General features: G+C 40.8%; 1 protein-coding gene across 2 annotated transcripts in view; it reads right to left on the bottom strand.

The window, feature by feature from the left end:
* The window catches only part of UXS1 (UDP-glucuronate decarboxylase 1), a 68,590-nt gene extending 42,940 nt beyond the window's left edge, over positions 1-25,650 (bottom strand). The window contains exons 1-5 of one of the 2 annotated variants that reach the window (XM_005505838.4): positions 25,403-25,650; positions 11,855-11,882; positions 9,023-9,071; positions 6,911-6,954; positions 2,941-3,001 (exon numbers count right to left, since the gene is read on the bottom strand). In XM_005505838.4, coding sequence (XP_005505895.2) covers positions 2,941-3,001; positions 6,911-6,954; positions 9,023-9,071; positions 11,855-11,882; positions 25,403-25,496 — 276 coding nt within the window. In that variant the 5' untranslated portion in view covers positions 25,497-25,650. Of the gene's footprint in view, positions 1-2,940; positions 3,002-6,910; positions 6,955-9,022; positions 9,072-11,854; positions 11,883-25,402 lie in introns of those variants that run through there. The other variant, XM_065060144.1, reaches the window with a different exon arrangement.
* Between the last annotated feature and the right edge of the window lie 1,896 nt (positions 25,651-27,546).

The raw sequence follows: 27,546 nt of genomic DNA, 5'->3' as shown, positions 1-27,546 counted from the left end.
AAGCAAATCAGCTACCAAAGCTCACTTGGCTTGCCAATTTTTAGAATCATAGAATCATTTCAGTTAGAAGAGACCTTCAGGATCATCGAGTTCAACCATAACCTACCTGTAGCACTAAACCATATCCCTAAGAAACGCATCTAAGCACCTTCTAAACACCTCAGGGACAGTGACTCCACCACTTCCCCGGGCAGCCCGTTCCAATGCCTGACAACCCCTTCCAAGAAGATTTTTTTCCTAATATCCAATCTAAACCTCCCCTGGTGCAACTTGAGGTCATTTCTTCTTGTCCTACCACTTGTTACTTGGGAGAAGAGACCAAGCCCCTCCATGCTACAACCTCCTCTCATGTAGTTGCAGAGAGCAAGTAAGGGTAACTGAACAGTGGAACAGGCTGCCCAGGGAGGGTGTGGAGTCTCCTACTCTGGAGACATTCAAAACCCGCCTGGACGCCTTCCTGTGTAACCTCATCTAAGTGTTTCTTCTCTGGCAGGGGATTGGACTAGATGATCTTTCAAGGTCCCTTCCAATCCCTGACATTCTGTGATAACGTCTCCCCTCAGCCTCCTTTTCTCCAGGCTAAACAGCCCCAGTTCCCTCAGCCGCTCCTCATCCGACTTATGCTCCAGATCCCTCACCAGCTTCATTGCCCTTCTCTGCACTCTCTCTAGTACCTCAATGTCCTTTTTATGATAAGGGGCCCAAAACTGAACACAAGATTCAAAGTAGGGTCTCACCAGTGGTGAGTACAATGGCATAATCCCTTCCCTAGTCCTGCTTGCCACACTATTCCTGTTACAAACCAGGATGCTGTTGGCCTTCTTGGCCACCTGGGCACACTGCTGGCTCATGTTCAGCCAGCTGTCAATCAACACCCCCAGATCCTTTTACCCCAGACAGCTTTCCAGCCACTCTTCCCCGAGCGTGTAGTGCTGCCTGGGGTTGTTGTGACCCAAGTGCAGGACCCGGCACTTGGCCTTGTTAAACCTCATACAACTGACCTCAGCCCAATAATCCAGCAGGTCCAGATCCCTCTGTAGAGCCTTCCTACCCTCCAGCAGATCAACACTCCCACCCAATTTGGTGTCATCTGCAAACTTACTAAGGGTGCACTCAACCCCTTCATCCAGATCATTGATGAAGAGATTAAACAGAACTGGCCCCAATACCAAACCCTGGGGAACACCACTTGCAACCAGCCACCAACTGGATTTGGCTCCATTTACCACAACTCTGTGGGCCCAGCCAGCCAGGCAGTTCTTTATCCATCGCAGAGTACACCCACCCAGGCCATGAGCTGCCAGCTTCTCCAGAAGAATGCTGTGGGATATGGTGTCAAAGGCTTTACTGAAGTCTAAGTCTCGTGTTTACTGCCAAGAAATTTCTAAGTGTCATGCTAAATCTACACAAGTCCTCAATATGCTGACTCCAGCCATTCAGAATTTTCCCTGAAGGACTATGGCAGCAATGTTCAATTACAACAGAATGAAACTGCTCATGAGGCTTGTGGAAGCCCATCTGAGTTCCCACTGAACTAGTTCCCAGCCACGAGGGAGAAGAAACAACTGAAACACTCTCTGATTCTTTTGGCCAGCTTTTTCTTCACTTATTTAAACTCTGCAAAATATGCAGTCACCAAACAGCTATTCACCTCCAGGTCACCAGAAAACACCCATATTCCAACTATTTGACATCACTGTGGAAGAAACAGACTTCATGAAAATTTCCAGTATCTTTAAGAAGCAAAGTTTCAAAGTTAGTATTAAGAGTTTCATAACCTATTAACAGCTTGCACCAATATTTTTTTTTTGAAAGTTTCTTCTTGCTGACACAAAAAATATGAGGTAACTTTACATATGGACACATGAGCACATGATCTAAGAATTTTCAGAATTCAGCCTCTCTCTGATATTTTCCTCAGTGTACCTTCCATATTCAACAAGGGAACAGAAAGCCTATAGGTCTATCTCCTTCAGACTGTCACAAAAATGATGGTATAACACTGAAGAACTAAGCTGATTTCATCAGATTCTTTATAAAGTTTTGCAATAGCAGTGAAGACTACTGTCTAATAATGCAGTAAAAACAAAACTTGTTTTTTTATTGCATCTTTTCAATGTTTTTCTTCTAAATTTTGAAGAGTCGAAGCAAAGCAAAACAGCAGATAAGTTAGGCACTTTAGCAAGAATTTGTCCCAGACTTTGCTCTCTACTACAGAGGCAGAAATTCTGTATTTACAGATCTTAAGTAGCTATAGTTTCTCTGCCTCTTCAAAATGCATGGACATTTTTTTCCCCCTAGGACAGAGAGAAACAGAAAAAAAAAGATAAGGACATATCTAACTTCAAGTGTAGACAAAACTGGAAAGCTGACATTTAAGAATGCCTTGGATGACTCCTTGTCCTGACTTACCCTGCCTTCCTCTTCCACCCTAAATCACCTGTCATGCTTCAAAATGTCAGAAACAACACACAAGATAGCAGAGAGATGAATATTCTCTCAGCCTCATTCACTGGTCCTTCTGAATAGTGCTGCAGAGCAGCTACTTTTCTAGCCTTATTACTACTTTTTGTCTAATTCTGTCACACAAGCTTTCTGTCAAGATGTGCCTAAAACATTTCCCAGTCTCTGCAAGTCTAATCCACCTGGGAGCAGACACAAAGACCCTTTGGCAATGCACTCCTGAGATGCTGCAAGCAGGGAACAGTAGCTTAATTAGCAAATCAAACCTCCAAACCAGAGCCCAAGTCTACTATCAATATGAATCTGAGAACATCAGAGTAAGTGAAGCACTACTCTAACCACCATGCAACACATACGACATCCAAGGTAATTCATTTGACTCCTGCTCATGTCTTTAGTTAATACTACAAGACTGATTACAATCCACAGAACATTTTTTATTTCCCTAAAATAACCCCCGAGCAAATGCCAACTTACCAGGATTCTTTTACGATCCTTTTCTGACAAAAATTTCACTGGTGGATATTTCTGGGTGAAACTACAGAACATTTCAAAACAAAGAAGAAAAAACATGTTAAGTTTCAGCTTTGCTGCTTCTTTCACATATCTGTCTTTGAAATATGAAAACCTACTCTGGCAACCTCCCATTTTTGAAGTTCTACTAACGGTATGTTTACTCCTTTTTTCTATAGAAGGATTTTGGCCAACATAAGAACATGCCTATGCATTGTAAAAGCACTGTGAAAAATAGCAAAATTGATCTGCAAAAAGTGCTTTTAAAATTTCCGCTTAATTGACTTTCTCAAATGAATCACCTGGCTTCTATCTTTTGGGAGCTTCTGCTGGTGCCAGACATGACATCACAAAAGAAAAAAAAGTTTGTGTTTTAAAGCTTTAAAAAGCAAACAAGTTCTGGAAAAGAAAGCAACTTATCTTGACTTACCACACTGACTTCAAGCAATTCTCCTTAAAGTTTCAATGTGAAGTTTAAAGTCCTTAAAGTTTCACAATAATCAATGTAAAGTTTACAATCAATGTTGAAGAAACTCTTCTTAAGATACGTCAACATTTTTTACCAGAGAGTTTATTCAGTACAAAAGCTAATCTTGATTTTCTTCAGCTAGAATGCTATTGTTTTGATGGTCTTCAAGCTACTTTCACTTATATCTTTTGCACCTTCTTCTTCACAGGAACTTAAACTAAAACATCCTAAAATAAAATTACATGATATACAAACCTCAGGTGCTCTTTCAAGCTTAAAACTGATGCTTAGAGCTTCAAACAATTTAATGGACATAGACTTACATCACTTCTTTTTCTCCCTACCGGCATGCATTCTGCGTTTAGCAACAAACTCCTTCAAAGGAAGGTGTGAAAGGTGGTGTGAATTTTATTTTATTTATTCCCATAAGCACCACTGTAGTCTTGGCAATATTTTAAAAGCTCAGGTTTTTCCTAACTAAATATGAATGTGACACTGGACAGAAATCAAACTGAGGTTGCTCTTCTCCTCCAGTAAGTCCACACACTAGACATACAATTGGATGTAGCACGCAGGGTATGTGTGTGCTAAGAGTTCACATAGACATTTTCATCTACTCACAAACAGACTCTGATTGAACTGACTCTACACCTCTGATCTGGAAGCACCTCCACTGCTTCTAACCTGCAGTACTGGCTCAACACAAATTATTCAGAGGCAAAGCACAGATGCTTCTGTACTTGTGTTAACTTTCTGTCCCTGAGTGAAAGCTGTTTTCAGTTTCCCGAAGAGGGGAAATAGAGCAGCAGAATCTTCCAATGTTATGCACACAGGATGACTGAAATAAGAAGCTACCTACACTCGCTTTGTATCACCACATGAGACACTAACAGTAACCCTATTTCTTTGATTTAAGCTGAAGCAATGGGAAACAGCAGTGTGTAAGTATAACACAGACATGTAAAACAACCTTCCTGTGAGAGAAGGGCAAGTCCACCAAAAACAGCAAGAGGTTCACAGAGTTAAGAAAAAAAACCAGAAGTGCCAAATAACTTGATGCAAGGTAAAGGTCAGTCTCCTTCATTTTTAAGACCACTATTTTAAGGTCACATTAATCCAGCATGGAGTCTACTGCTGCCAAAGGGACCTCACAACCAGTTTTGGTCCTTCCATTGCACCACTGTTGGCTTAGAGGCAATGGGCAGGAGTCTGGAACTGATCCAGCTGAATGCTCATCTTTTGGCAACAACAGCAAGTTTATCTTGACCTAATGTTTGTGTGGATTAATACACAATGACTTTGCTGTGCAAATTATTAATAAAAGCTTTCCAGCTTTAGTTTCAGCTAAACAATCTCTTGTCATGAGACTAGCATTAAGGAATTCTTGTCTTTCCTGCTTCCCCAAAAGCATGACGATGGCTTGCATTCAGGTTTTATCAGCTTATGAGGTAAAAAAAAAAACCATTTGACACCAGAGAGTAAGCTTTGCAAACAGGAGCAGCCTTCAGGTAGCTGACAGTGAGTAGTAATTTACTGTCATTTTACACAGATACAAAATTCAAAATTTACTAATTGCGATGATCCACATGCAGTTGAATCAGAAGAGGTAAATTGCTACATTATTTGAAAAACCCAACAGCAATAAGAGCCCATATTTTGATATGGGCTGTAAGGTCCCATTAGCTCACATTTTGTGAAAATAAAAAACCACTTTGATTATTTCTTCTCATTGCTAGGCATTTGAAGCAAGACTCATCAATACACTGCAAACTCTGCTCAAAAAGAAAAGAGCATTTAGATGGCTCCTGGAAGAAGTTTTAACTTAACAGTTCCAACCAACAACTCATTGCTCATTTGGAAAAATATAACAATTATAAAAAAGAGCCAATCAGGATATGCTTACAGAAAGGTCCTCTGTGAATGGCAGAAGGAAATACCTGAATTACCAACAACTGCAGCTGAAGATATACTAGGCTATCAATAAAGATTAAATAAGTAACATGAACAGAGGCAGGGCATCATTTCATCTGAACATAAAATCCTTACTCTGTAATTTGACCATTATAACTGGTATGATGGCAGTATCACATGCACAATCCACAATTTGTTTCATATTGAAAATACATCACCTTATTGGATCCACAAAGTTCATGTGTATATTAAGAGGTGAGCAATAAGACCAGTATTGTCACTGAAACACATTGCATGTGGCAGGTCCCTGAATTTTTCAAATTGATTATAAAAAACCAGAACTGATAATTTTTTTTTTAAATGGCATAGAAGACGTGGGAGCAGAAGGGGCAACGGCTCACTGGCAAGCCAAAACTTGGAACACCAAACACTGTGGGTATCGAGTGTACCTCTGGCCAAAAGCAACAGAATCCTGCCCCTCTCTCCAGAGGAATAGCACACAACCACCAGTATGCCACACGTAACCATCCAGGCTCACTGGCACTGCTTGGCTAAGTCCAGACATGGCCCTTTGCAATGCAGCATTCTCATTTATCTGTTGTTTGGGATATCGACAGTGTGAACTGTGAAACAGTATCACTGTCAAAAGCAGCAGTATCCTTGTCAGAGGTGCCAGTTCCCACCCCTATTCCAGACCTTATTTTGTGATGAAAAGCATCTGCCCGTGTGGACACTCAGATGGGAGAACTGATCTGGCAGAGGGGAAACCAGGCTGGGGAGCGAGGGAGTTAGTTGCAAGGAGACTGAAATGCCTGGTTTCCCCACGCAGCTTACCCGCTATCAGCACTCAAGTGGTTCTGCTGGCACAAGAGAGAGGAAATATTGTGGCAGGGTGGACACAAGCAGCCAGGGATAAGTAGACCAAGCTCAGATTTTTTTTCTTTTACCAACGTTGATAATTTAAGGTGCTTGCGGAAGTACAGCAGACATTTAATAACTGCAGGCCATCAAAAAACTTGTCTGCTTTTGCTCAATTGCATCATCCAGTTTAATCCAAGATATTGCATTCCCTTATAAATCCTGAGAGGAGTGAATCACTTGGGCTCATCCAAAGCACATGCACAGACTAAGATTTATAAGCAAGTCACTGTACATTAGCTGAATCATGGTAACTGTGGGAAATGTGAGGTAAAACATATTTTCAGTATCTTGAAGTTGAAACTAATATGTTTTAGCACACATCTCAGTTGGATTTAGTAAACCATGGTAATCCATTCACCAGCTGGACTCAGAACTGCAAATTCCTCCACAGGACTTGAACTTCACAGAAATCCAGCCCTCTCAGTTTACTTTAGTGGGATTAGTCAACCTGGATACCTTAAGCATTAATGTCTTCCAGCATTCAAGGTCTCATCCTCACTTAGATACAATAAAAATCCTAAAGCACTGACTGTATACACAAAACATTTATCTCAAGTCTACAAGGACAGAATTGATCAATACAAACAGAAACTGCTTTTTAAATGCTTCCGAAATTTAGCGAAAAAGACGTACCTTTTTTCTAGATCTTTGATTTTCTCCCTTAGAGGCGCAACAGCCTAAATTAAAGGAATAACATTTAAACTTTGAAGAACAGAACAAGATTCACATCACAAAACATGCATATAGGAAGTTACTTCACAGCAAAAATCATGGCAAACAGTCTCCTATTAAGAGCTTCACTGAAGAAATTCCAATAAACTTGTCTCTTAAAGAATCCTTTCTGTCAAAAAGTCCTTGAATATTTTTCACCAAAAATCAAGTTACCTAGTACAGTGTGAAATCCCCTTGCTTACCACTGAAAACAAAACACCACAAGGTTATGAGTACCACAGCCTTGTCAATAAGAACATCCAATGTTATGATTCATGTTTGGCAAAGTGAAGTCACAGGTGGCTTGCCTGAGGTTGTCAAAAGCAATCTCTATTGACCAACAGCAAAATAGGACAGTCAGTAGACCTCAACTATTTAAATGGACAGCAGATACACATACTTAAGACTACACAGAAACAGAGGCACTGGCTCCAGCGCACAGGCTGTAATTCTCTCAGAACATGGTATATGAATTTAAAGAAACATCATGTTTAAAAATCTAAGATAAGGTTTACATCATGATTTGAGAGTATATCTAGGCTTCAAAAAATATTAATAAAAATAAACTTGTTAGAAAATGTAGTGTTCCTACTATGGCTTCTGTTTGCATTTTCAGTGTTTTGAAGGAGAGAATAATTTCAGTCAGCATCCGTTTCAGGTTATCACAGGACACAAATTTCTAACAGTCCTGCCAAATTTCAGCACGTCCCTGAACTCTTGTTTTTAAGTTTACAAAAATCCTTGTCACAAAATATACCATCTAGGGTCATACATAAGTTGAAAGCTACCAGAGAATTATCACTTGAACTTGTACTATATAGCAATACATCACCAACCACCATTAATTAGTTTTGTACAAATACTGCTAGTTAGAGCTAGAAAATTCAGGAACTTCATGAACTGAAATAAGGTGCATATTCATGTTAAGAAGAAATACAGCAATGTAATTTATATGCATTAAACATTTAGCTCTATGAAGCAGCAACTAGTTCTTGAAACGGTTTACTTAATTCTGATGGCTCAAGATCCTGTACAACTAAAGCTTTAAAAACAACATGTGCAACTTTTCACACCTTATAGCAATTCTATCTACCCACTGATTTTCATGCATTTGACTATTGTTAAACAACTGGGATTTTCAGAATGCTTGTTTCAATGTTTACAAGATTTTTAGGGAAAGAAAAAAAAATAAAAAGGTATGAAAAAGACATCAACTAAGAACACAATCTTTCAATTTATTTTAAGCAATTTCAGAAGGCTTCTTGCTGTGTCCAGAGGGACTATTGCTATATAAACCTGCTGGAACACAAGACACTGGGTGCACCAGACTAGACCAGTATGGTCTCACACACCCACACAAGGGGTATTGACCTTAATGGTTTTAGTTATCTATTAAATTATTTGGTTTATTGTTACTAGGCTGGAAGCCTAAAGCACCTGGAGAAAGATCTGTTGCACACATTCTCAATATTTCACAATAAACTGAGATATTGGTACAGAAGTTCCGAACCACCAGTGTGTTCAATACCCATATGTCTACTCCAGAAATTGCCAAGACTTGTGCACTGGTAGAGCACACTATCCCCAACCACAAACAGTTATTTTTGTTCATTAGTTCAGAACAAAGCAAAGCATCATGGGAAGGTTTCAAGTTTCTAATGAAACATATATACTTAACATTTTGTAAGAGCGACAGAGGAAAGAATTTATGCCCATCTAGATACAAAAAAACAGTGCTCAGGAGAAGTCTAGGAGTCTACCACAGTCTCTGCAAGAAATGAGGCAGTAGAACTATTGCTTTCAAGAAAGTTTTGGAGGAAAAAAAAAAAAAAAAAAAAGAGTCACAGATCTATGTTAGGAACTCCACCGTAATGAGAAACAGTTCAAAAACTTATGTACAGACAGAAATCCAACGCTTTGAATGGTTTTAGTGGAATGGAGAGTAATGAGACAGAGCTAGATACACCCTTTCAATATGAAACGAGTGAAATGAATCCTCAAAACAAAACAGAATGCAACTATTAGCAAACTGACCTCCTCTATTTTACTTTCCACCTTCTGATCCCCATTTTCTTGAAGAGACCTGTTGGCAAGAAAAGAAAAAACATAATTCATACCTAAGCAACAGCTGGTCCACTGCACGTGCATCATGCACCTCCTGTTAAAACACTATCTTCAAAGTATCTCAAGTTAGTATTACTTCAAAGACATACTCAGAGCAAATGAAAGCAGATGGCCCAATTCCCATTGAAATTAGCTAGTCTTGTCACCAAGTTTGGCAGAAACTGAAACAAGCCCATAGGAAAGAGTGATGATGATAAAAACAACACTCATTGTACAGAGAAAACAAAGTTCATCCTAGAAAAGTGTCTAATCGCTGCACTACAGTAGGGTCAGCAGAAATAGTTTTGAGTGTAGCTTTACTATACAAATGCCTAAGATGTCTTTTTAGGGTCTCCATTCACTATACGCTACAAACATGCTAAAAAAAAAAAGTGTTTTCCCTTGATGCCATAAATGCCATAACTGTAACCGTAATTTCAATCAAAAAGAGAGAAGGGCAAATGTGTCTAGCTTTGACTTTGAACTTCTACAAAATCAAGGGAAAAAAAATCTTATACCAAAACTTAAGTGACTATCTGATGGGCAATACTGACTCAACACACAAATGCTGCTTGTTTGAAATTAAGTCAAGCTTATATGCTGAAGAATGAAGTATGTAAAGGTAACTTGTGAAAACATCATATTCTCCAAGACGTTGCACAAATCTGAGAGGTCTCATTTAGCATCTAATTGTGTAAAGCATCTCAGTTAGTTGTGTTTGTTCTTTCAGTACACTTCTACAAGTTTAGAATATGTATTTTTAAATTTCACCTCCTGCATCTAGTCTAAACGATTTCCCTTAAGTTTGCCTAATTTCTTTTTTCACTTAAACTTTCTGAAAGGGGAATTATTTATCTTACAGTAGTAAGTTTTTGCATACTAGAGGATTCATGGGTAGCCAACATAAAATCGAGTTCTTTCAAATAAAACAGAGCTCCTTTACTTGGGACCTGAAGTCATTACACCTAGGGAAACAGAAGATCCTTTATTAAGCAGATGTACATATACCACACTGTTAGAGCAATGGTTCCCTTCATATCCCTCTGTAAAACTTGTACTAAAGAGTCAGTTTAGTCTATTACTGAGGAAAAAATCTTATTGACCAGATCTGTTTTGTTGTAGCAGTAAACAGTGCAGTAAATTCCTACATGAAGACACACAACCCGAACAATTTTTTCAAAACAAATTGTAATTTATTGTAACAGTGGCAAATAAAAACCCTCTAGTTAACACAGTATGAATTAACTATAAGGAAGCAATATTGAAAAATTCACATGAATTACTTAAGTGTTTTCCCAAATAATGGAAATTTACAAAAAGCTGTGTGAAAAATCTGTGAAATGCATAGCCTTTCCTCTCTACTAAACGAGCAAGGAAAATCTGGAAAACCTCTCAGAATATTAAAACATCCCCTCAAAAAAGGTTCCTCTAATTGTATATTTACAAATCTTAGAACTTAAGGACTGGCATTCTGCAGTTTAGTTTTTAATGGGTTCTTCCTCCTAACAACGACAACCTTATTGGTTGAGGACAAACATCAGACCTTCATAAAGTCTTCCCCCTTGATAGCTCTGTAATGGGCACTTCAAATAAGTCAGATGCAGCTGATCACATAATTTTTAAGTATGGCTTATCAGGGAACAAATACACTGGATCCCATGCCTGCTTGCCCTCCTCAAACCGCTCTCTGAGGTTCTTGTGCTTCCTTTGGAAATGCTCAGCTGCTCATGTGACAGCTGCCACAGTTTGCTGGTCATGGTAACATGGTCATCTAAATGATATCTCCATCTGGAAGCTGCAGCAGCTCAGCAGCTGTTTGCCTGACAGCTGAACACTCTTTGTAGCAAGAGTGGGAAACTCCAGGAGAAGTGGACAGCTTGGGGCAGGAACAGATCCCAGGGTAAGCTGTCCTGGGTGAATCAAAGCCCACAGAAAATTCATTATTTATCTTACTATGCCTCAAACTTTCTTTACTCTGTGCTCCTAAGAATGGTAACAGAGTACCAAAACCCTTGACTAACAGAAGAACATGGCAAAATATTTTGTCTTCTGTGCACAAAGACTTTGTTGTAGGAACACACTGTCCCCAGATCCTCTTCCCTTTCTTTTTCAGTTGTGTCTTCCTGGTGAATTTTCCCAGAGGACAAACACACACATGCAAGCAGGAATGCTGTGAAAATCTGCATGTTTTGCATGTGGATAGTATGCCTTCCTATTTCTAAGGGCAAAAATTCTAGGACAACGTAGGATTTCTTTGCTTTTCAGTAGTTGAACCATCAGATTCTCTCCCAATTAACAGTGGAGGAGGAAAAATCCCTCAAATCCACATTTCCTATTTTAGGTACAGAAACATAATTATGGCAAGCCAGGATCTGCTGCTCTTCAATATTTAAGCCTGTATTGCCAGTGAGATACAGTCAGATCTGTGCTGAAGAGAAACAGAATCCAAGCCTATGTGTCCAGCTATGCCAACCAACTAGCCTGAAAAAAACAAAATCAGAATATGAACTTGTGTAAAGAAAGGCAGATGCTGAAGTGTGACTAAGATCCTGGGCGAGATTTGCAGCAGACATACAACCTTTTCTGAGACCGAACATCTTGTGTGTAAAAAATGCTATCAGCTGCTTAGCAACCATCCAAACAACACAGTGAGCTGCTATCCTGTTTTCTACCCACTTTATATACAGTGATACATGTTGATGGGAAAGGTAAGTTAATTTTATTTCAGATAAGGATATTCTATACAAAAATTATATACATTACCTCATATTGACGAAATTTCCCCATACAGCTGGAAAATAAGAAGAGAGAGAACATTACAGTGCCATATAATAGTACATGAGGTCATTTTTTTCTATTATCATCAGAAGGAATTTAAAACAATATTAAGTACGTTAATCATCACAAATTATTTAAATAAGTTACATACGTGATATATATACACACACATACCAAGTGACTAGAACACAGTGCAAGAATATGGGAGGAATTCTGATGAAATTACATGAGACTATAAAAAAAATCAGAAAATACAGTAATTCAATAAAAAAGGACTGGACTATTCCACTCCACATCTGGAATTATCTGATGACTAAATCAGCAGATATGCTTATCTGTCATTAGCCCCACAAGATATCACATAAACAAAACATACAAGAATTCTCTGTACTATAATTTGTTATTGCACCCAGATTAAACAAACCAGAGCTCTGGACTTGTTTATTAAGGATATTGAAAAAAATGGCAAGAGCAAGAAAAGAATCCTGTAGACCTGAACCACACAAATTGGAAACTGCAGACTGACAAGAGTAAAAAGACTGGCCATTGCAGGCGATAGCTGCATCAGTCCAAAGAGAAGCCAAAAGAGTCCTGCATTAAAGGTAGCCAAGTGCTTGTGGACACGTGTTCTCTCTCTAAATATGTATACATTGTTATGCAGACACAGAAGGTACCTAATATAACCAAATGCCTTACTAAGCAAACAAGGCTCATTGATTACACAGTTTATATGGAAAAAAGTTTTAAGGAAGACAAACTGCAGTATAAAATAGCACAGCAAACATGTATCAGCTGTTTCTCTGTGTTCACAAAAAGATTCATCTGCTCAATTTATTTTCTATTAAAAAAAACCTTTTGAAACTGTTAAGCGTTTAAGTGATTACACAAAGACTATCAGAACACTGATTTTCCTTTTAACTTTCAACTGGGCCACAAAATGTAGTTTAAAGTGAAGAAAAACAAGCAGCCATAAACCAGGCTACACTACAGAGCTGACAACTTCAGATCGTCAAGACAAACAAGGTTAATAGGGAACAGTTACGTAAGGGACTCTGCAACAATAAGCACCACAGGAAACATACCCAGAATATCACCACAGAAATCATTCTGCCATTACTCTTTAAGAGACAAGGCTCAACCTAAGGATCCAAATTACACTGGATGTTCAGAAGGAGGAGTAGGTTATATGCAGTGTTAACATACATGCAGAAAGCTTCTAAAGTGCCCTCAGTTTCTGTAACCTGTGCTTTGGATCTCAAGCAGCTAATGAAGTACTTTGCCTAGATTCAGGCTTTGCACATACATTTTCATGGTTATTACTTATTGATCTTAAGCAGACAACAAGGTGCCTCAGAAGCATGAAAACAAAAAAAGCTGCTACAGTCACAGGCACCTCCCTGAGAGGAGAAGAAAGGACAGGTACCCAGGAAAGGGGACCTCAAGGACAGGAGCGAGGATGCAGTAATGCAGCTGCTGTTCCACCCTTCAGGGGATGGCACTGCTACTGAGTTGTATGTAACTACCAAGTATAGCTGAGTACTTCAAACAGTAACCCAAAAGAACCCACAACAGACTACCAAGCAAACTGCAGGGGGACACTGTGATATCATGGTGGTATCATAAAAACTCTGTCGTCTTCTGGGGAAAAGGTAAGGAAGGTTTATACCAGAACAGATATTCAGTATAATCCAACTGAATTTAAAAACCACTGGATTTTATGTTAATTAGGTAAAGTAAATTCTCAGTGCAAAAAAGGGATACAGTGTTGAAGTCTAAGCTGAATTAAAGTTATTTACCCTCAGGCTAGGATTTAGAATTATTTTTTATAACATTAATGGAAAAACTCCATTTTTTTTTCCCCAGTGAATGATGGCAATCTGGCAACTACAGGTACAGAATTGTCAAGTTATACATTACTCAGCTACACTTACAATCAGTTATTTTTCTGGACTACAGAAACCCATACAAATAATGTAACATATTGTTTACGCAGTGGCAGGAAACATCTGGCTTAGTTGGTGAAGGAGGAATTGATGAAAAAATGAGTCGCCAGCTGCACCACAAATACCACTCTGCCAGTTTTGCTGCAGTGAAGACAGTGCAGCTACATCGCACACAGGAAACCGGCTTCCAACAGAAAACGTGTTAATTGTGTGTGCTCAATATCCACAGCAGGGAAAGGGGAGCTCAGAAAGGCATTTGTGTATTTCCAGAAACACCATGATTGATATCCTGGTTCTGCAGGAGTAAGCAACCTTCCATCAAACTTCTAGGAAGAGTGATTTTGTTACACTGCAAAAAAGAATGGAACTGCAAAAGGAACCAGACAGAAAATACCATATGGACAGATTTGAAGAACCCCAAAGTCTCTTTCATACACAGAGAGGTGCCGCAGAAACTCTCTTGATCAAATTGCCGTCACAAAGAATTCAGAAAGCACAATTCTAAGGAGGATCTTTGGCATCTCTGTGTTCACATACAGCTTACATCAAGGTTGAAGGAATCAGAGGTAAGGTTTCGCACTACAGTGGAACTAATGTTTTTGTGGGTTTTTTGTTTGTTTTTCTAAATGTACATCACACAATTGTTTATATAACAGGCTGACACACCTGCAGAACCAGCAGTATGACTACAGCTTAGGGAGGATTTCCTTGACTTACCACTTCCTTGCCCTAAAGGTTATGCCAAGGCCAGTTTGACATTCAGACAGGAAAGTTATTCTGAATGACAGAAACATATTAAGGCAAGTTGGCCCATATCCACAAGCAGAACAATGTAGAATTACAAGTCTAAATCCAGGATGAAAACCCTCACAGGCACTATAAAGCCCTTTGACAGGCCCACCAAGTTCATGCACCAAAAGCTGCAGACCTGTACGGTTAAAAAAGCTTCCACACCAGCAAGGTCGTGAATCAGGCACTACACAAACAGAGTTTTCAAAAGGATCAGACTCCTAATGGAGCCAATTTAACCAAACACTAACATAACTGAGCACCTCACAATTAAAAAAATTCCAACTCTAAAGCCAGATTTTTAAAGTAAAAATGTATTTATCTAGGATAATAGCCTTACGTGAATTCTCAAACCTCAGAGATTTAATAGCCTGACCATCCTCCCCACCCCGAGCCACATACTCTGTGAAGAACTTCCTATTCATCCAACTGGATAATATTAATGGACAGAGTTTTCCCACCATCTCCTGAAACTCCGTGCAAGTGAAGAATTCATGATTAATTGGACTAGACAGACAGAGGCATGACTTGTAACCAAACAATTAAGACGCTCACCTACAAGAGAGAAGTAGAGGTTCTGCTTGTTCTCTCAAAAAACTATTTGCAAACCTCACTCAATGATTAGAGTAATAATAAATTGCCATTAGGGAAGAGATCAGAATATCCAGATTGTTCTGAGACACATGAAAGCCTGATTTAATGCCCTGTAGGAGAAAGATATAGTCCTATTTTGACTCTATCTGCTCTGGGATGTTTTCTCCCCTCTGCATCCCTTCCATAAAATAATGACAACAATTGTTTTTATCGTAGGGTTTTTGCAAGGATTAATTGCAAATATCATGAAGATTAAAAATACATCAGGGGCATTAATCACTCCCACAGACATTACACTTTAAAATGACAGCTTCCAGAGAAGAGTGTCGTGCCTTGGATGAAGCGATAAAGTGCTGTACTTTCAGAAAAATAAGATTTGTTTCTTAAAGTCTTAATCACAGTATTGTTATTAAGGAGGTATTTACATTTTGGCAACTAAACATTAATCACTCATGGTTTTCAGAAAACACCAATCCTTTTTTTGTTGTTTGGTTTGTTGTTGTTTCTTCCCCCTCCAGCGTTTGACAGATAAAGCTACATGTACTTGGCAAGCACAGCCTCATGGTAAAATCAGAGATTTTTCAAGGCTTCTCAAAACTACCTTAAAACAAATCAGTCACAGCCAAGTAAAGAATGGTTTTCTTCCTACTGAATACATTTATATTCCTGGCAATTTAAAGTTTTGCTCAGTTTTCCTAGAGAAGATTGTATCTGAAATTATGCTGCATGCAGAGCAGTATGATGACTGGGCTACTTCCAGCAAAGCAGCATTCCAAGAGCCATCCTTTGGATACCTCCTACAGGCAAGATTGGCTTGGTAAAACAACAACAAAACAAAATACATACCACCAACAAATCGGTTAAGTCACACACAAAAAAGTACAACAGGAATCCCAAGCAATTTGTTGTTGAGCACCCACCATTAAATGGACACTTCCCTATCTATCAGAGTCAGACTTTGGCTGCACATCATAGCAGGCAAGTTATTCGTCTAGATCCTCACAATATAGGAACAGAATGTATGTTTTCACCTGAACATCCTTTGAGTCTCTCTGCAATAATACTTACTGCGGAGGTTTCTATAAAACACAGATTACTACTCTGAGAACCTTGCATGCCTTAAGTAACTCATCCACAACATGCTGGGGAACCAGAAAAATAACCCTATGACTATCTGAAGCTGGGAAAAACAGAACCTCAGAGGAAGCCTGTGCCTTTACCCTGGATGATCTGTCTTTTCTGGCTCTCTTCAAATGACATTAAAATGAAGTCATAGATTATCACAAGGCACAATGGTAATAAACACTCAATCTGAAATAATTAGTGACAATATTAGTTTCAGCATCACATACATTTTTGAACAGATGTTTTTAAAAGTGAGACTGTGATGCTCATAGAGATTCAACTGTACTACAACCAAAATGGATGTAATTTCTCTTAAAATATTTTTCTTTCCCATTTTCTTTTGTTTGCATTTTCAAGACACTCAGTTAAAGAAACTTTTACACAAACTTTTGTCTAAGGGACTTAAACATTCTCCCCTAAATCACCCTCCCTACCACCTCTGCTCCTTAGTATAAAAAGAGTATGAGATAATGTTGGTTTCAAACAGATCTCACTATCAACAGAAACAGCATGCAGAAACAATATGAACTGATAAATGACTGCAACTTGAATTTCTAGATCAAAACCTTAAGCTTTGAATGTCCAGAATGAACTGCTTCAGCCAAACCTCCTATTTCAGAGATACAATGTCATTCAAAATGAGAGGTTTTCCTCTTAAATCTGACTCTCCATTGTCACTCAGCAGCTTCAGTCTCCTGGTAAAAATAAGCTTTTTGTCTCCAGAGGAAAGCTTGACAAAAATGAAAAGCAGTCAAAGAGAGCTCATAAAATGTTGATTATTACAGATGCATTAAAGTCCTAATTTAATTATTTTGCAGATCTCAATTAGATATCTAATAATATAAAGGAAACTCATTTCCCACACAACATTCTTGTTGCTAAATTGGAGAGAGGTGGGTTTGACAGATGGACTACTCAATGGATAAGGAACTGGTTGGGTGGCCACATTCAAAGAGTTGCCGTCAATGGCTCAATGTCTGAAGGGTGATCAGTGACAAGTGGTGTCCCTTAGAGGTCTCTATTGCGACCAGTACTGTTCAGTATCTTTAGTAATGACCTAGATAGTGGGATCGAGTGCACCCTCAGCAAGTTAGCGGATGATACCAAGCTCAGTGTGTGGCATTGAGGGAAGAGATGCCACACAGCGGGACCCCAACAGGCTTAAGGAGTGGATAAATATGAACCTCATGAAGCTCGATAAGGCCAAGTGCGAGGTCCTACACATGGGTTGGAGCAATCATCGGTATCAGTACAGACTGGGTTATGAAAGAACTGAGAGCAGCCCTGCAGAGGAGGACTTGGGGGAGTACCCCCAAGTTGAAATGCATGCAAGTTTGGACATGAGCTGTCAATGTGCACTTGCAGCCCAGAAAGGCAACCATATCCTGGGCTGCATCAAAAGGAGCGTGGCCAGCGGGCTGAGGGAGGTGATTCTGCCCCTCTGCTCCACCCTGGTGAGACCCCACCTGGAGTTCTGTGTCCAGCACTGGGACCCTCAGTACAGGAAAGACATGGACCTGCTGGACCCGGTCCACAGGAGGCCACAAAAATGATCAAAGGGCTGGAATAGCTCTGCTGTGAGGACAGGCTGAGAGAATTGGGGTTGCTCAGCCTGGAGAACACTCTGGGGAGACTTTACTGCAGTCCCTTCCAACCCAAACCATTCTAAGATTTGGCCAACATATTTCAAACTGAATTTTATAGCCTATATTCTACAATAAAAACCCCTCAATTGTGTCCTATCTGTAATTCCAGTAGTTTGTTAATTTGCTTAAGAAAATTATTATACTGACAAGAGTATGCTGCAGTATTAGTGGAGAATATCACCTTCCTTGGTGAAGTTTATGATTATGCCTTTGGGGAATGTACAATAATTTAAATATTTAAAAAAAAAAATCTACTCCTCTGGTATGTCTATACAGATTTCTGTATGGCAAGTAGTTCTTCCTGTTTTATTTCCTGAAATGACATCTTGTTCAAGAGTAAAGTTCCTGCCCCCAATCAAAGGCAGCATATAAGAAGTATAACTTTTCCCACATGGGAAGTACCCCAGACACCAGGATACAAGGTTTTCTAAAGGGGAAGATGCTCTCTCTTCATCTTGGATAACAGCACCACTCTAGGTGCTGTCATCATCAGCTAGTCATCACCTAGCAAACAAAGGCAACATACTCACCAGGACAACATTTTCGTACCTTCTCATAAAAATGAGTACACCTAAACTTTGGCAAACGTATATGCTCCTACAGCTGTAAGATACAACATCATGCAAATTTTCTTTCTTCACAAGAGTTAATGGAGCTTCATACTGATGGGAAGCCAAACATGAATACTTATTCTGACATTTCAGTTAGCACCATCAGCTTATGACTGAACTCTGTTCTTCGTTTCCCAGACGGCATATTCTTAACAACTCTTCTGTTAAGTCCTTTCTTAAAGTTCTGTGTTCAGTGTTTGTACTCCTTCCTATCTCGCATCTTTAGCTTAACATTCTTTACCACTATTCATCCACTTTTGTCTATCCATTGTATTTTGCCATAAGTACAGTTACTAGTTACTACAAACAGAAAAAACATCCAACGTTTACAAGAAAATGGAATGCATATAACTCATCACAATTATGAAGTTCCAAACAGGATCTTCTATTTCCATCACCACATATGCTTGAGTGGGCCTAGACATCATAAAACTTTCTAGCTTTAAATTTACTAGCCTGAAACAACAAAGTGGTTTGCAAATATATTGACTGCCTACAAAAGGTTTGAGTTCCCATGGGAGACAACAGAAGGACTTTTACTCGAGTACTATGTAATAATTACATTCTGAATAGGGTCAAAATTACTCTGGCAATCTGAAGGCTAAGCAATCTAACTTGCTAACATCCCTGTATCTGTCCTCTTTTCACTTAATAATAAAAAACTAAAAACCCTGTTTTTCCTTAAACAATAGCAGATTACGAGAAAAACTATGTAATGATATCTACCTCAAGATAAACATGATCTACTAATTCAAATGCAGAAAATTTGTTGAGAAAAGCATTTTCTCCCTTTGCTTTAAAGAAACACAGCAGGTTAAAGAAACCAACAGAACTGCACATGTTGCTGTTAGGGCCACGCATCTCCCTATTTCAAGTGAAGGATAGAGAAAGCAGCAGAACTATTCTCTCAAAAACTGCAATACATCATATGCAGTTTTACACAAACCGTGCTCTTCCTGATCTAGACAGCAGCCATGATTTTTAAAATATCTTAAAAAAAAAATAAAAATCAAACAAACCCAAAACAAAATGACACACACAAAAAACACCGAACAAATAAACAACAAAAAAACTCCAATTAAAAAAAAAGGGAGAGGGGGAAGGGTACTGTCTTCTTTAAATTAGCCCTTGACCTTCCCTTTGTTTCCCAGACATGGCTGGCAGAACTGCAGGACACTTCTGAAGAAATTCAAAGAGGTGGAGAATATTCTGCACTCTCAAGGTAAGGATGACACACCAGCATGCATGTCAAACACCAGAAACTGAGCAGCCACTCAAGGTAACATGACTTAAATTAAGGTGGTAATGAAATGAGAGGTCATGGCTCAAATTGGTTATTTTCTGTATTTCATTTAAAGTTTGTTGACTGCTAAGATTGTTTTCAGGAGACTCACAGCATGCTCCAAGGGTCAGCACTGCGACCAAAACAAACTCATTTTCCCCAGTTACCTTTTAAAAAGGTAAGTTGGTGCAGTAATCCCCACCTCTCCCTCCCTACGGTCCATAAAAGTTGAAAACTACCAGTTCCAACTAAACTCTGCTTTGGTCGACCCACCTTGCAGAAAAGAAACAAGCAATATAAATTACAGGGAAAGATTTCCGCACTGCAAAAAAAAATATGGGGGCAAGAAGAGGAAAGCTCTGAGTATTTGTCCTTGAAGAGAATGATTATAGCACCACCTCCTGCACATGCCACAGGTAAGACAAATACTAAGTGGAGATAAAATATTAAAGACAAATATTAAAGACAAATATTAAATGGAGATAACCTGGGAACTGTAAGGGTGAATTTCTCTAGGATGCCAAAGAATTGTTTTAAAACATCATGGCTAGCAAAGCAGAGTTGGAGTCTCTACTTTTGACAAACTCAACTGAAGCGTGAACAAATTGTCATAAGCTCCATGGCTATGGCTAGTTGGAAGCCTGATGAGCAGGGAACTGGAAGCTGCTGAAGACAGTAAACTTATTTGCATAAACCTGCAGATGAAAGGCAGCTCTGCAGGACAAAGCCAGCAATCAAATTTCATTTGTTGTTTTGGTTGTTATTGTTTTTTGGTTGGTTGGTTGTTTTTTTTGGTGGAGAATCCATGACACGCTGACACAAAAAGCAGGCAAGCCTGGTGTCATACCAAACCATTTCCAACTCTTCCGTGGCCAGTCAATCCAGCTGTCTAGTTGTAAAATAGCTAGGGAAGGAAGACTTCTAGTATTCTCCCACAGCAGTGCTGAATAACTTTCAGACAGTCAGCCTGAAGCAATAAGACAGGACCAAACTCACAGCTACTTTTCTATCATGAAAAGTGAAAGTAAAAGTTTATACGTTACATTTTGAACACAGGCAAGACAAGCAACAAGGAAGGGACTGGTAAGATTCAAACCAAAAACCTTACTCATACCTCGATATTCTGAGAAGAGCACATTCTTCGTTGCTGACAGAAGTCTGACAAAAACAAATGGCTAACCTTGTAAAACAAGGGACAACAACCATGGAAACTCAAAATCCTGGGAGAACTCAAGCCTCTACGCTGCAGGATGTACTTCCCCCACATTATTTTGACATTTTGGTTTTAGGTTGTTTTAGTAGCTGTGCTATAATTTATCTTATAAAGGTTATGAGGTCTTAATCTCAGATCTCAGTACAGCACCCTGCTATTAATCCTTTTTTCCCTTGGAAAAGAAACAAGGCTACTGACATACTTCTTGAGAACTATCTGATCTATGACTGAGCAAAGAGAATTGTTCTACTTCACTAGAAATAGAGCTCCTACTTTTTTTTTATTGAGAACACGCAACTCCCTTATTATACAAAGACATCAGTAGATTATTTACAGTAGCACCAAGATTAAAGCAAACAATGCAGATTGACAAACTCTGGTCTTTAAATCCCGGCAGCAAGATTTTAGAGTGTTAATTCCAACAACTTAAATAAGGTCTTGATTCTACAAAGATAGCCTCACTAAAGCACTGCAGTATGCCTTTATAAAGCTGGATAAACATTTAAAACTTCAAAGGGAATGAGCTTAAGGTGTCTATGTACTGACATACCAACCCACAAACAGGTGGGCTTGAGGAAAAAAAAAAACAACAAACAAACACACACAAACAAAACCAATATAAGTCTAAGCCTGCACATAAATTACTAATGTTGTGATTTTTTTTTTTTACAATATCTATTTAATTGGTTGCTGTTTTACGATCTGTCTACATTTCTCATTATAGACAACAAAAATAGGTTAAATCCATTTCACTTGTGTTAATAATCACCTCATGTGAAACCACAACTTAAGAACAATGGCTTCGAGATGATGTAAGTGCAGCCCGTGACTGAAAGGATTCCTTTCAGTCCATCTCCACGTGCCCCCTCTCTCCTTTGGTTAGCACTAGCACTGCTGCAGTATCTTGCTGGGGAGTAAATCAGAGAAAAGATGAAGCAGAAGGTTTTGTCTCTTTAAAATGGTAATGAAAATTAAATATTTGAGCAAGACTTCCCATTACATGTAGCATAATATGGCCATGCAATGTTCACGGGACACAGCACTGCAAGTCAACTAAGATAATTCTGAAAAATATATACTAAAAAAAAAGAGTGGCTTTCTACCAGATTACAGGGATATTTTGACAGCCCACTAGCTGCACTATCTCCAGATTCATCACTTGAGTGATGGGGAACAAAATCACCCCTTTCACCTAAAGCCTACAGATAACATACATTTACCTGTTACTTAACCTCTGTTCACTTCAGTTTTGCAGAGAAACAGTTGCTTAAGTTACAACAGCTTTTAACTGCCTGCTGCATAGAAATACTCCTTTGAGGTTCTATTTTTACATATACAAGCTATGCATAACACACTTGTTTCCAAGAGAATAACAATTTTTACAAAACTAATAGAAATTAGATTTACAGAAATGAGACATCAAATACTAATTTAATTCCAATCCAGATGTAAAGCAAAAATACTTCTTACTCCAAGTGCCATTATGGAAATCAGTGAAGTCCGAAAAAAGAGTTCCAGGTATCTTTAACATAAGCCTGACTGTGCACCTCATGTCATGGTGGTAGTTTAACCAAAGTCAACAAGATTCCTTAGGTGAAACACTAACTGCAGACCTGCAAAGCTCGTGATGGCAACACTGCCAACAGCACTCCCAGATGTCCGCTTCAGTGCGCCTCCTCCTCACCTGGGCTGAAACAGCTGTCTGCATACCCACACTGCCAAATGGTTATAAACTGAAAACGGAATCCAGACCAGTTTCTTTACCTGGTGCACAGCACGGAAACGTTACGTCCTTGTGGATGCTGATGGGAAGTGTGAAGCAGGGAGACCTAATCCAGCCTGGCCATCACCTTGTGCTATGAAAACAACCAAGAGAGTCACTCAATGACTCTTGAGAGCGAGATAGCTGAGAACCATTCAACCAACCTCTAATAAGCTCTTCCTTTAGTTTGCAAACTCTTGTAGAGAAGTTCTTCAGGCACATTTGTAACAAATTTGTATTCAAAGGCAGAAGGCTTTTATGAAACAAGACATTTTTAGAAAAGATACTCCTCTACACATTCTCTCAGGGTTTCACACACTGACAAAATGGCACTATCAAGGAAGTCCTATCTCCTAGTTCATAAAAAAATAAAGTACGTGCCAAATATTTCATTCCCTGTAACATAACATGCTTCAAATCCGATTCCCCGTGTACTAGCACTGAACTGAAATCCATGGAAGGGAGGTGCACAGCCTGAAAACACTTAGTCATTTGGAGAGTACTTGAGAAAGAAGTAATGTAAGAAGTGCCAGCACATTACACCTACACCAGCAGCTCAGTTTTCTCAGATTCTATGCTATTTTAGCCTGGCATTATCTGGCTGCAACCAGAGCACAGTGATGATTCAGTAATATTGCAAGGAGTACACTTTTAGGACAGGGGGATGGGATCATAATCACTTCCACAGAAAAGAACACAAAAAATAGCCTCTCTAGAATCTATTAGACCACTAGCAGATCATACCATATCGAAGACACCAGAGCCATAACTAATGAGTCCACTACTTTTTACCATGAGTCAAAAGATTGAAAAGCACATATTAGATTTGCAAAAAAATACTCCCACCAGACACCAAGCTATTCCGTTTTCAAGCTACTTTTCGCCACATTGATCTGCAGTCCCTCTCCACCTCCATTTTTTTCTGAAACTCAAAGAATAAGCAGAAACAAACATTAAGAAGAATTCTGTGACTTTCAGGCCAGGCAGCAGAAAAAAACATATGGCAGGTTTTCCCTTCCTTAAGGCTAACTTTTACCCACAAAGCTAGGCAGCAAACACCAAGTACTGTCCATAGAATCTAATCAACAGCCAGGTCCCAATGGGCAGGTCAATTGCCACTCAATTCCAGTATTTTCATAGCAGCCTATTAACTTCATTTTCAAAATTAAGTATCACTCCTGGCAAAACATTAAACTCTTCCAAAATAAGAACAGACATTAAGCTGTCCCTGCTTCAGCACACATGGAACCTGAAATCACTTGGACAAACAAACTCTGCTAGGAGTCAGAGACGACACGTAACTTCACTGATAACAGCAGTATCTAAATGAGGTCCTGCAAATAGAGTAACATATGGCAATAAAGGGAATTCCTGTGTTGTGTTTCTGGAGTAGGAAACACCACTCCTGTCAAATTACTTGAGTTGTACCTCTCCATCCTCTCAAATGCAAAGCAAGGATCCTAAATCTGATGTGCACACTTATCCCCAAACCTAGCTCACCTCTACATGTTTTGAAGCCTCATGAGAATCACTTGTCCCTAGCTAGGCTGACAAGGCATCAAAGATCCTCATGATGTACTGTCGACATAAAATCAACTTATGTCTAATAACAGAAAAGGCTAGTATAAAGTAAAATTAATATGGAAAATGCAACAGAAAAATCTGGACAAGAAATGCAAGAGAGCTGACAGCACAACGTTATAAATCTGAGACTCTATCTGGCTCACGCCTAAATAAATGAAGTCATAAACATCCCTGTCAGTGGTTATTCTACAATTTTCCCAAATACCTCTGTGCCTCTCTTCAGGCTCTTAAGACTCCAGCTACGTGCTGAGCTAACAAACAAACAAACCTTTATTTAGCCCCTAAAAGGACAGCAGGGGATTTTACAAAACCCAAACACGAGGCCTGCCCTGGAAAACTTCCCCGCAGGCTCGGCTCACGCAGCTCCCAGGTCAACACCGAGAGCGTCCTGAGGAGCGGCTGCGGAAATACTTGACTCCTTCAGCCACGTCTGGCTCTCACCGCTCCCCCTCAGCCCCTCGGCCCGGCCGCCTCCGCAGCCCGCACGCCCCACCGCACGCCCGGGGCTCGGCCCGGAGGCCGCCTGCCAGCAGAGCCCCCCAGAGCCCCTTCCCGCGGGGCACCGAGGGGAAGCCGCCCGCAGTGAGAACACGGGCCATCGAGGAGGCACGGGGGGGGCGCACCGCGCAGCCCTCACGGCGGGCAGGGGAAAACCGCCTGACAGGCGCCCCCGGCACGGCCCGACCGGCGGCCCCGCTGGCGCCCTCCGCCACGGCCTAGCCGGCTGCCCGCTGGACTTGGGAAAGTTTCGGGGAGGCGGGGAAAGGAGGGAACCCCTTCGGCCCCGCCGCCCAGAGACGCGGGGAGTCCCCTTCCCCGCCGGCGCGGGAGCTGCCGTGCTGCGGCGCCTCGCAAACGGGCAGCACAACGGGGCGCGGGAGGAGCCGCCACCCCGTCCTCCCCCCTCCGGCGGAGGGCACGGGAGCCGGGGGCGCCCGGTCAGCGGGCAATGAATGGCCGGGCCAGACACCCCCGCTCACTTACAGGCGACATAGGCGACGAAGGCGAGCCCCATGAGCAGCTTCATCCTCCTCCGGTTGATGGCGGTCAGCAGGCGCAGCGGCCCCTTGCTCACCATGCCCAGCGGCACGGAGCGGCACGGAGCGGCACGCAGCGCCAGGCGCCTGCACGGCCACGCCACCGGGCACCCGCCGCTCGAATCAGCTCAGCTACCCCCGCCCGGGCTGCCCGGGAACCGCCCGCGCAGGCGCAGCAGCGCCCGCTCTCCCTCCCTCCCCTTCTCCCGCCGCGGATGAGGCCGGACAGCGGGCGGCCGAGGGCGGCGCATGCGCGGGCCGCTGTCTCCTGGCGCCCGCCCCCTGGCGGCTGGATCCTCTCCCCGCGCCCGGGCCGGGTGGTGGGGCGAGGCGCGGAGGTGTTGCTGCGGGGTCGGTCTGTCCGTCCTCCGTCCGCGACAAGCGAAGGGCTGGTGGCTGGAGGGTGCCTGCGCTCCGCAGAGCCCGCCCGCAGCCTCGCCGTGCCCCTGGGCTGGTCTGTCAGGGTGCTTCAGTATCGGTGGCCGCCTGCCATCTCCCATTGTGGTGGTTGTCGCAGTTGAGACGGACAAACAACATAGACCAAGTTCTTAAGTACAAATAGCAGTCTCCATTTATTGCCACAAACACTTTTTTGTAGTGTCTTTACCAGTTCAAGTGTCTTTTTGCTATTGGTTACAGGCTGCAATAGTAACATATCATTGGCTAATTTTGCTATCATCAGTGTTACTCTTTTACTCCCTTCTTTCTTACGGGTACACCTTAATATCTTCAGGGCCAAACTCTGTTCCCATACTCTCCGTCAGGGAATCCCCCACAGGTGGTGACCTGGTGAGATGGACGGGTGGATGTGGGCACACGCACAGACAAAATGCATGTCATGCTGTGTGCTTCAGCGTCTGCTATTTTGAATGGTGTGTTTGCCTCATCCCAAATGTGCTTTCCATGTCTGCCTACAACCCTTTGCTATAGTAAATAAAAAATTTGAGGATTTTTTTTTTTCTGTCCAAAGTAATAGTTTATGAATCTGTCTCTGTTCAGGGTAACAAGTTCACAGCTGTTTTAAAATGGTTTACATTTCTACTGCAACTTCCATCTGAAGTCCTTGACAGCTGCTGCAAACTGCAGATACATATTTGCTTGGAATGGTAGGCACCTTCCTCACGTGTCAAAACATGTTCTCCTACCGTTAAAATCCACTCACTGAATGTGAAATCTCCCTCTACAGCCCAACCTTCTCTCTGAGTAGCATGGCGTTCACACAGTTGCTAAGGGATATTCTTTCTCACACTCGTCTCCCACAACAGACTTTGAGAACAAGTGTTCTTGAATTAAATTATGAGATTTGGTTATTTAAGTTCAGTAGAGAAATACAGCTTGTTTACACTGAAGAAGTAAGGACCTCCGTCACACAGACACCCACACAGTTAATGAGAGTCAACTCCTCCTTATTACAAGGACTAAAGTCAGTCAAATGTGTGAGTCTAGGAAGGATAAGTGCAGTAAGATGCTGTTCAGAGTCATTAAGAATATCCTTTTGTGGCCAAGTGAGGCAAAGTGACTTTATTCAGGAAGGCTTGACAATTGAAATTTCCTAACTCCTAACCCTGTGCTTTGATTCTAAGGCCACTCCTTTCCTCTTGACTTCTGCTTCCTTTGATTTGTATTTGATATGCCTTACTTGCCTGTTTATTCTGCTACTTTTAGCTATGTGGAGAAAATGGAATAAAAACATCACCATTTAAAACATAATCTAGTACCAAATACAACTCCAGAGTAATCATTCAAATAGTAACAGTTTTATACTTGAAGTAAATTTGGCAATCAAAAAGCTATAGCTGAACAGAGCTACATGAAAGCTATAGAATATTACAGGAGCACACTCCCTCCCTGCACCTCAAACTCCCATTGTTTTCAGTCAGGATTTTTCATAATGGTATCCATATACACAATTCCGATTCCACAAGCCTTTAGGGGCAGGCAAGGCATTCTTAACAGTTGCCCTGCCCTAAGCAAGGCTGCACAACCCGTGACTTGATCAAGCTGCCTGTGTAAGGCATCTCACTTGGCACCACGATCACTCTTCAGGCTAATTTTGCTGCAGAAACATGTTGAGACAGACTGCAATCCGTG

Source organism: Columba livia, chromosome 1 (genome assembly GCF_036013475.1).
Source record: "Columba livia isolate bColLiv1 breed racing homer chromosome 1, bColLiv1.pat.W.v2, whole genome shotgun sequence".
Taxonomy (NCBI): Eukaryota; Metazoa; Chordata; class Aves; order Columbiformes; family Columbidae; genus Columba; species Columba livia.
This window is presented reverse-complemented; position numbering and strand designations above follow the sequence as displayed.